The sequence below is a fragment of the Cyprinodon tularosa genome, unplaced genomic scaffold (assembly GCF_016077235.1).
Source record: "Cyprinodon tularosa strain WSP-4 unplaced genomic scaffold, ASM1607723v1 ctg1036, whole genome shotgun sequence".
Lineage (NCBI taxonomy): Eukaryota > Metazoa > Chordata > Actinopteri > Cyprinodontiformes > Cyprinodontidae > Cyprinodon > Cyprinodon tularosa.
Window position 1 is genome coordinate 62,294 of NW_024037823.1, and position 9,631 is coordinate 71,924.

The 9,631-nt window shown below is 39.8% G+C and overlaps 1 protein-coding gene across 1 annotated transcript; it reads left to right on the plus strand.

Annotated features, from left to right (window-relative positions):
* Positions 1–1,999, plus strand: LOC119781327 (nuclear factor 7, brain-like). Its single transcript, XM_038281753.1, has 2 exons — positions 1–171; positions 268–1,999. Exon 2 carries the CDS (start codon positions 285–287, stop codon positions 1,668–1,670), a length of 1,386 nt encoding a protein of 461 aa, XP_038137681.1. The 5' UTR covers positions 1–171; positions 268–284; the 3' UTR covers positions 1,671–1,999.
* Positions 2,000–9,631: the final 7,632 nt, after the last annotated feature.

Genomic DNA, 9,631 nt, shown 5'->3' on the forward strand with positions numbered 1-9,631 from the left:
CAAAGCAGGAAGCAGTTTATGATTGTTGGTTCCTGCAGAGAGACTCCCAGACGATCAGATTCACCTTCAGACCAAACTAGCAGCTTCCTCTGAGTGAGTCCAGCTGCAGGAGAGAAAAGTGGAAACCTCCAACACTGCTGCTTCAAGCTGCTCACACTCCACACACTGAAGGTGAGTTGGACCAAGAACACCACTCAGAGTCACTTTGAGGGAAGTTAGTAGAGGAGGGAGGGGAGCCATGACTGACTGGACCTTCTGTGTTTTCAGCTTCACTCAGAGACTAAATGGCTTCCAGGTTAGAGGAGGATCTCTGCTGTCCGGTCTGTCAGGACGTCTTTAAGGATCCAGTTCTTCTGTCATGTAGCCACAGCTTCTGCAAGAAGTGTCTGAAGAACTGCTGGAGAGTAAGAACTGGACGCTCATGTCCTGTTTGTAGGAAAATATCCACAACAGATGATCCTCCAATAAGTCTAACTCTGAAGAACCTGTGTGAGATCTTCTCACGGGAGAGAGAGCAGGAAGCTTCAGAGGATCTCTGCAGTCTGCACTCTGAGAAACTCAAGCTCTTCTGTCTGGACCATCAGCAGCCAGTGTGTCTCGTCTGCAGAGATTCAAAAATCCACAGAAGTCACAGCTTTGCTTCCATAGATGAAGCTGCAGAGTATCACAGAATTAGCCTTTATGTATCTCAAGTAACATTAAAAAAGAAGCTGAAGCTTAGGAAGAAAGTTCAGGAGGAGTTTGATCAGACAGCAGAACACATGAAGGTCCAGGCCCGACACACAGAGAGGCTGATTAAGGAGCAGTTTAAGAAGCTTCATCAGTTTCTAGCAGAGGAAGAGGAGGCCAGGCTGGCTGCACTGAGGGAGGAAGAGGAGCAGAAGAGAGGGATGATGAAGGAGAAGATGGAGGCTCTGAGCAGAGAGATAGCAGCTCTTTCAGACACAGTCAGAGCCACAGAGGAGGAGCTGAGAGCTGAAGACGTCTCATTCCTGCACAACTACAAGGCTGCAGTGGAAAGAGTCCAGCGCTGCCCCCTGCTGGAGGATCCACAGCTGCCCTCAGGAGCTCTGATAGACCAGGCCAAACATCTGGGCAACCTGGCCTTCAACATCTGGAGCAACATGAAGAACATGGTGTCCTACACTCCTCTCATCCTGGACCCAAACACTTCTCATCTAGATCTCATCCTGTCTGAAGATCTGACCAGTGGGACTGGAGGAAAGAAACAGAAGGTTCCTGATAATCCAGAGAGGTTTGATTTGTCCTGTTCTGTCCTGAGTTCTGAGGGCTTTAACTCAGGGAACCACAGCTGGGATGTTGATGTTGGAGACAGTGAGCATTGGGCACTTGCTGTGTTATCAGAGTCTGTTCAGAGGAAGGGAGCTGTAGATTCGGGATGGTTGGTTTTAGGGTTTGATGAGGGTAAATACTCAGCAGAGTCTCCAGCAGCCCATTCCACAGATATCTCAGTCCAGAAGAAGCTCCAGAGGATCAGAGTGAATCTGGACTGGGACAGAGGAAAGCTGTCCTTCTCTGATCTGGACACTAACACACACATACACACCTTCACACACACCTTCACTGACAAGATGTTTCCATGGTTCTCTACTCTGGATAAAATAAAAATCTTACCCATGAAGATCTCAGTGAGCAAACCGCAGCTCTGATGTTCTCAGCATGAAGAACACAAAGTCCAAATGAAACCTCATTGATCTGATTGAAACTCAGTCTTTGAAACAGGAAACTGGAGATGATCTGATCTGATCTGACTGATCATCTGGTTGTTTTCAGGTCAGTTTCAGATCTGCTTCATAATCTGTCCAGATGCTTCAAACTAAGACATGAAGTGGATGATATGGAGTTTAGTTTGGTTCTGACAGCAGATCCAGGTGTGCTGATCATGAACAGGGAACAGGTGAGGTTAGTGGAGACATCAGGACCCTGGAGAGCTCTGCTGATGGAAACAAACTGAGATCCAAACATCCAGACTGATGAATGCTGCAGAAGAAACTCTCAATAGATCTGGAGTTGGATGAAACCATTTAGTTTCTTCTGTGTTTCTGGATTCATGTGGTCAGTGGGGATTTGGTCTGGAGGAGGAACTAGAACATTGATCTGGAGAATCCAAACCTTGATGATGGACTGTTTGACTCTTAGAAAGTGTTAGAAAGTGATTCATAATCCTCAGGAAGTGTTTCAGTCTGACCTCATCCCTTTTTTATTCAGTGTTTTATTGTCATTACACTGTCACAAGTACAGAGCAACAAAATAACCTCTCTGCATTTGAGTCATCCCTTTGGGGAGCAGTGAGCTGCCATTGTGGGGAACCCAGGGAGCAGTGTGGGGTTAAGGGTCTTGCTCAGAGACCCAGAGTGGCAGTTCGTGGGAGTGGGGCTCAAACTCAGAACCTCAGGTTTCAAAGCCATATGTCCTAACCACTAGGCCGCCACTCCCTAGAATTTTTTTTTTTTCACAACACCATGTAGACCAGGGGTCACAAACCATTTCAAGGCTGAGGACTACTTCATGGCTGTCGAATCATAGGATGGGCTACCAATACTGACCTATGAAGAAGAGGGGTCAGCGTTCACCTAAACTTCATCCAAATTAAACACATTTTTATTGTTAACTTTTAATTTCTAGTTTTCCTTTAAACATTATAATTTTAAAATCTCTATAAATGCTAAAATGCCCTATATGATTACTATGATGAAATGCTCTATAAATGATTAAAAAAAGAGTCACAGAATAAAATAAAATTTAAAACTTAGCCCACTGCTGAGTTGCTGTTTTCAGAAGGCACTGAGGGCACCCAATGTGGTCCTTGAGGGCCCCTTTGTGCCTGCGGGCACCGCGTTGGCGACCCCTGATGTAGACTTTCTCGCTGATGGATTTAGTTCTTATTCAATAAAATGTTTATGAGGTTAGAATGACTTTGTTCAAAGAGGGAAATTGTTTTTCATGCTGCTATAAGTTGGCTTGGAAAATAAACAGTCAAATGTGTCTCTGTGACTGGAAGAACTGGGAAAACTGGAAACCACAGATTATATGTCCTCCATCAAACTTTTCTCTTCTTTCTCCAGGAAGTTCTGGTTATATTCTCAGTCCATTTGGAGGTAGGCCCTGAAAAGTGTTGAGCCTCACTACTATGAGAAGGTGGATGGACTGTTAAACACAGATTAGAAAAGAATGACGTCTGGTAAAGTAGTGTTTTTAAACTATAAGCTGATAAACTCTCAGGACACTGCCAAAGAGGAGCTCCTTAGAGCATCTGGGATCCACCAGAGGTTCTCCTTTAAAAGAATATTTATCCTCTATAAAATCTGTGGAAACATGTCTCAGCAAGGTACCATATTCTTCAAATTCTGACCAAAGGTTGAGTACAGCCTGCTCTAAACAACCAAATAGCTCAGAACAGGTTATGTGCACTGTCTCTCTCTCTTTGAGTTCTTAAAGAAAGGCCAGAAAGCAGATCTACCACAGACTGATTACAATCAGCCTTCCTCTCCTCCAGAGCCAAGAACTAACTAGAACCCTCTATAGCTGGTGGAGATTTCCTCTGGAAAATGTTGCTATCCCTCCTCATCAGGCTATCCACTCTCAGACGTACTGAAGCCGCCTGATCACGGAAATCTCCTAATCTTCCTGATAACCAAGATACTTTTACGTAAAGCAGTGACAGGAAAATGTCTCCAGATAAACAATTTGGGGTTTGATTTGTTTGTTTCAGGTGTTTTTATTGTGTTTAAAAAAAGATTGAAGATTAAGCTAATCATTTTAGTAATATTTTATATCGTAATTTTATTAGCTTCATAAATTTATGAGAAAATGTCATTTTAATAAGAGTTTAAACAGTTATATGACATTATTATTGTGTGTGAACATATGAACAACGAGTCATAGCCATTAGCTTCCAAAAACGAAGTACAGCAAATTATTGTTTTATTTATTTCTTGGATTTGCATTGTGAATTGGTTGAAGAAAATACTAATGGTTTTAAATGATCTAAAAACTTGATTTAACATAATAAAAAATAAAAATAAAAAAGCTTTCATATGTGGATGCACTGTATATACAGTATATAATCCATGCATCTTTTTATTCCTTTGGCACATTCTTCTTCTTTGACTATTGGAGCCGATGTAACGAGTAAATTTCTCCACTGTGAGATCAATAAAGTTAGTGAAATAAATAAACTTAGGATCTTAATCTATTTTATTGATATCAATATTGCATAATTTTATGGTGGTGGTTTTTCAACCATTTTCATCTTTTCTACTATGTGGTCATATAAGATATTTAACTGAATTTCAATACCTGAGAGTTTTAACTTGAGAGTTTTAACTGATATATGTGAAACCTGTGGTTGATTTTTTTTGTCAATAAATTCCTATAATTTGAATGTAACTTTTTCTGAATTTATTATTTATGTATGCTGTCTTTTACCAGGATCTTGAACCAGTCATGTATGATTTTAAAGAACAACGTTTGACAGTCTGTTTTATTTCTTTGTTTTAAGTACTTAGTATTCCGACATCAAAGAATGAGCAGTTATCAATAAAATATTGTAATGAGGAATTCCGGTGAGTTTGCTTCTGTTTTGTTGCTCTCTTAGTTCAGTTTTATGAGATTTTTTTTTGTATGCAATCTTTAATATTTAGAATATATTGAAATAATTCTTAAAAAAAACAATAGACACAAACAGACCACCTTTAGGTGCTAGTGCCCTGTTGCAGATTATACAGCAGACATATTTAATTGTGCAATAACTGTTGTGTGTATAGGGCACTTTTTTAATTTACTCTGTTTGCTATATCACTTTAAATTCAGCAAAGTTTTAAATGAGTTTTTCCTTGCGAATGAATTATGTTAAGGTTTATTTGGACAAATTGCTTTCTTTTCTAAAAGCAGGGGCCTAAAATAAAACCCTGAATTATGCTTACATTTTGAAATCTAGTTGTTGAAAATATTTTTTTTTATATATTTAAAGTGTTAACGGTTTGACTATGAGTTGAGCTTGAATCACATTTTTGTAGCAAACAGCCAGTTGGCCTGAAAGTTGTTTGATTAAATAGTAAAAAAAAAACTAAATGCATGCAAATGCACATGTATTATGCTGTCCTGTGGCTTGGCGTCCAATACAACAAGAATCAAAAATATGTATTTTAAAAATAGCTAAAATACAACAGGTAAATATAATTCCATAACTACAATACAGCACTGAATACCTGAAAAACTTGCTGACAGTAATAGGTCAATACGGAACAGAGGTTAAAGATATAGGTCTGAAATGAGATGATTATCGTTTAACCTCATCACCACCTTTCAGTCGGCGGAGAACAACAGCAGCCTTCCACAGATCTGGACTGATGCTAGTTTGCAAAGAGAGATTAAAGATATGAGAGACTGGTTCAGTTATAATATTTGCTGCTAAACCAGTTCTAGAGGATGGTGGTTTCCTTTCACATCTTCACCACTAGATGTCAGTATTCCTCCACAGCTCCTGTGAGGTTTTAATGTAGGCTCAACCCTGGTCCTTCCAGCCCACTGTCCTGCATATTGGAGGCGTTTCCCAGCTCCCACATAGCTCACCTAAATCCATGGACGGTTAAACAGCTTCTGTTGGCCTTGGTGGAAGCTGAGGAGGTTTAGTAATCATCTGAAGAACCACTGTCTCAGAGTGGATGATGGATGAGGGAACCAATCTTTCCACCAAAGGTCGGCTCATCCAGTATCAGAGATCAACAGGGACATAAACATGTCTGTTGAATCTTGATGGATAACTGTCCACCAAACTCCAGCGGCAGTCAATTTTCTGCAAACCACATATAAAGATGGAACCTCAGTCTTTTAAAACAGGTTCAACTTAAAACACACATTACAGTAATTTGGAAAATTCACAGAAATCCTGGGATGATGTTCTGAAGTGTCTGATTTAGCTTCAGGAATGAAGCTGTTGATGTAAATACGTGCCTATTTAAACAAGTATAGTCTAAATATGTCTTTAATATGTGGATTTATCTTGTATTTTTTTATGATATAGGATTGTGCAGAGGTAAATAGAGGTAAAACCCACTCTAATCTCTTATTACGTCCGGCCTTCGGAGATTCTGCCTCGCCTCTGGCCTCACGGCTGCCTCCAGAGACTTTGCTTGGTCTCTGTTTTTGGTTTCTGCTTCATGCCCTCCTTCCTGGTCCCCCATCCGCCAACCCTGGGTGCGTTGTTTTTGTTTTTTGACTTCTTAGGGCATCTGGGATCCACCCTTAAGTGGGGGGGTAATGTCATGGTTTATGTTCTGTTTAAGTTTTGTCTTTGAGTTTTCATTGGTTTTTCTTTTTTTTTTTTTTGTTATTCTAGTTATTTTTATTGTCTGATAAACCCGGCCTTTGATCAGATTCAAGGGGCTAAGGTTTCCACCAATCTTGATCTCCATAAAGCATACACTTGGTGCGCATCCTGTAAGGTGGTGATGCCTTTTGGTCTCACCAATGCACCAGCAGTTTTTCAAAACCTTGTGAACAATGTACTCAGGGACATGGTGGGACACTTTGTCTTTATGTACATAGACGATATTTTCATTTATTATCGGAACTTGGAGTCCCACAAGCAACACATCAGATCAGTACACCTTCGCCTACCAGTTGTTGGTGAAGGCTGAGAAGTTTGAGTTTCAATGTGGACACAATCTCTTTCTGGGTTTTATGGTCTCCCCTGACCGGATCTCCATGGACCCCATGAAGGTCCATGTAATCACAGACTGGCCGGTTCCCAGGGATAAGAAGCAACTCCAGAGGTACCTGGGGTTTGATTGGTTAAAATCTCACCTGGATGTTCAGCTGCAGTTAGCTTTTATCTAATGGTTGACTTTATTATGACAGTTGAGGTTTACTGTTGAACGGAAAACATTTATAGTTAGTTTCTGTTTTCCATTTTAATGTTCATGATTTTTTTATGATTTGTTACCCAGTAATAAACAGACATTGATAAATAAAAAAACATATTTTCAGTTTATTTTTTCATGAACTGTTCATTTTTATTCCTTTAACTAAGCATAATAAAATAAAAAGACATTTGGTTGATATTTTATATTTTGATTTTGAGAGACAAGTTCTGAACAGAAACATAAATGAATGAATAATTTCATGGACCACAGGTTCTGATTCCTGAACCAGAACAAACAGCAGATCTTTCCTCCACTGAATAAATGTTTCCATGATCAGATTCTGCTGCTGCAATGACACCTGGGTTTATTTTAAGGGTTTTTAGCAACTTCAGCAGGAGGCCAGTCAGGATGAAGGGCAGAGTGGACTCCTCTGGACCAAACAGCTTCCATCCAATCAGAGCCTTAATAACTTTGGACCAGAACCAGAAAATCAACTGGTCTGACCTGTGTGTCATTAGACAGAAATGAGGAAAAAGAAAATTTGATAGGAAATAAGAAACTGAGAATCTGAAGTCATGTTCAGATTCTGTGGGAAGTTACTCACCAATGATTATAGTAAAACGGGTCAGGTTCTGGGATGAAACGGGTCAGGTTCTGGGATGAAACGGGTCAGGTTTTGTGATTAAACGGGTCAGGTTCTGGGATGAAATTAATCAGTCTGATACAGATCCTCAGCTGCAAAGAAACCAGAACTTCATGTTTCAGCTGCTCCTTTCAGTCAGAACTTTGATGAAGATCCGATTGATTATTAAAACCCAAACTGGGCGGTTCCTGAAGCTCACAGCCTGAAAGTTAGAATAAGATCCATATTTCTGTTACTGTTTGCCTGAACATCAACATTTAGTTTCCTTCTAAGAAGACAGATGTTCCATGGCTCCAGGTGGTCTGGATCAGCGGTTCTCTAGAAAACTCAACAGACTTTGTTTCTCTTTGGACTCTGGTTCTGTACTGAGGGGCCATGATGTGTGAACAGAACTCTCTGAATCAGGAGATCCAGGTTTAATTAAGACATTTAAGCGTTTTAAAAGCCAAAAATGGAGAACATCTGTTTATTGACTTATTATACTTTATAAACTTCATTACATTAATTTTAGCCATCTATACTTTACAAGAGTACATTTTAGACAACTGTTTACCTCTCCTTACATTTTCAGCAATTTTCTCTATTTTCTACTTCTTAAATTTTAAAAATAGACTCATACGTTTTGTTTAATTTAAGCAAATATTCGTTATGGTCAGTTAAAGAATATAAAAACCATCAAAATAATTTGCCTTATCCAGATGATTCATTTCTTTGTGGTTGGACGCTGTGCTGCACCAACTGGTTGTTCGCCACATATCAAAATAATTCTTCAAGATTATGTAAAGTTAAATTTGACACTGTTACCATTAGTTTTAAAAAAATTAAGTATGAGGAAGTTTTCACAGGGAAAATGTTCATGTAATAAGAGTAACCTGAGTAAGAGCGCAGTGACCTGTATCAGGTTTTAAACACCCTTCCTAAAAACATCCCTGCATTACTTTCACTTTTTTATTCAAATAATTTTAAAGATTTTTTGTTATTGAGTAAAAGGTTCACGTTTCTAAACAGTCAGATTTACACTTCTTGACACCTCTGTCAATCAGTGCTGCAGGAGGACCAACCAGCTGCCCTCGGGCTTCATTTCTAGAAGCAGGACATTTTCAGACGATCCGATGACTTCACTGGTTTATCGTCAGGAGTGACACAAGCTTCGTAATACTAATTAAACTTTATTGATCTCACATTGGAGAAAGTCACAATGTGTGGCACCTGGGGAGCAGTGTGGGATTAAGGGTCTTGCTCAGAGGCAGTGGGGATCAAACCAGGTACTGATCTTTCTCCACGTTTATAAAGATTTTATCCCAGTTTTTGTCCTCAGTCGATGCCATTTTTTCCATTTGCTTGCACTCAGGCCTTTCTCCCAACTGATCCTGGGTTTATCTTCAGTCTTTCCAAGTTTTGGGTTCTCCTTATTTTATTCAATATTTTGCCAGATCTCAGTTTGTTTTCACTCCAATTTTATTGTTTTTCAGAGCAGGATGCTCAGAGAATTGACCAAAAAAAACCAAAAGTTACACCTCAGGATCCGTTATCAGAAAATGTTGAATTCATGTGAACTGGTCAGAACTGACCATTGACTTAAAGGCAGGTTTGAATCCTGTTGTCTAAGTGACTCCACCCCCCCGGCCAATCAGTGACCAGAAGTCCTCTGATGTAACATTTTCAGTTGGACCAGCGTGGTTGGAACCAGGGCCCAGGAGACGCTGAATAAGGAGCTGGTACCGAGTGCCTTTGCCTATTGGAAACCAGCTAAGTAGGTAACGATGGATCAAGGTGTGTTTCAAGTGACTCCCAGCTACACCTCAGAAGATCAATGAGGGGTAGGGATCTTCAACTGAGTCTGTTGGTATCAAGGTCCAAATTGAAGAGTGTGACCCCACCCTGCTCTGAAGAGGACAGGAAATTGGGAAAATAAAAAATGAAATGTCTTCTGGAGAAAAGCTTTAAGGTCTGTTGAGAATCAAATGTTTTGGAGGAGTCAGGGAGAAGATTTCAACGCTAAGTAGATGGAACAAACTGTCAGGCACAGTGGTGGCAGCATAATTCTGTGGGACGTTTAAAAAAAAACAATTTAAAAGAATCAGAATAAATGAAAGAACAA

Coding starts and splice junctions, on each gene's coding strand:
- LOC119781327 (XM_038281753.1), top strand. CDS start 285: ATGGCTTCCAGGTTAGAGGAGGATCTCTGCTGTCCGGTCTGTCAGGAC.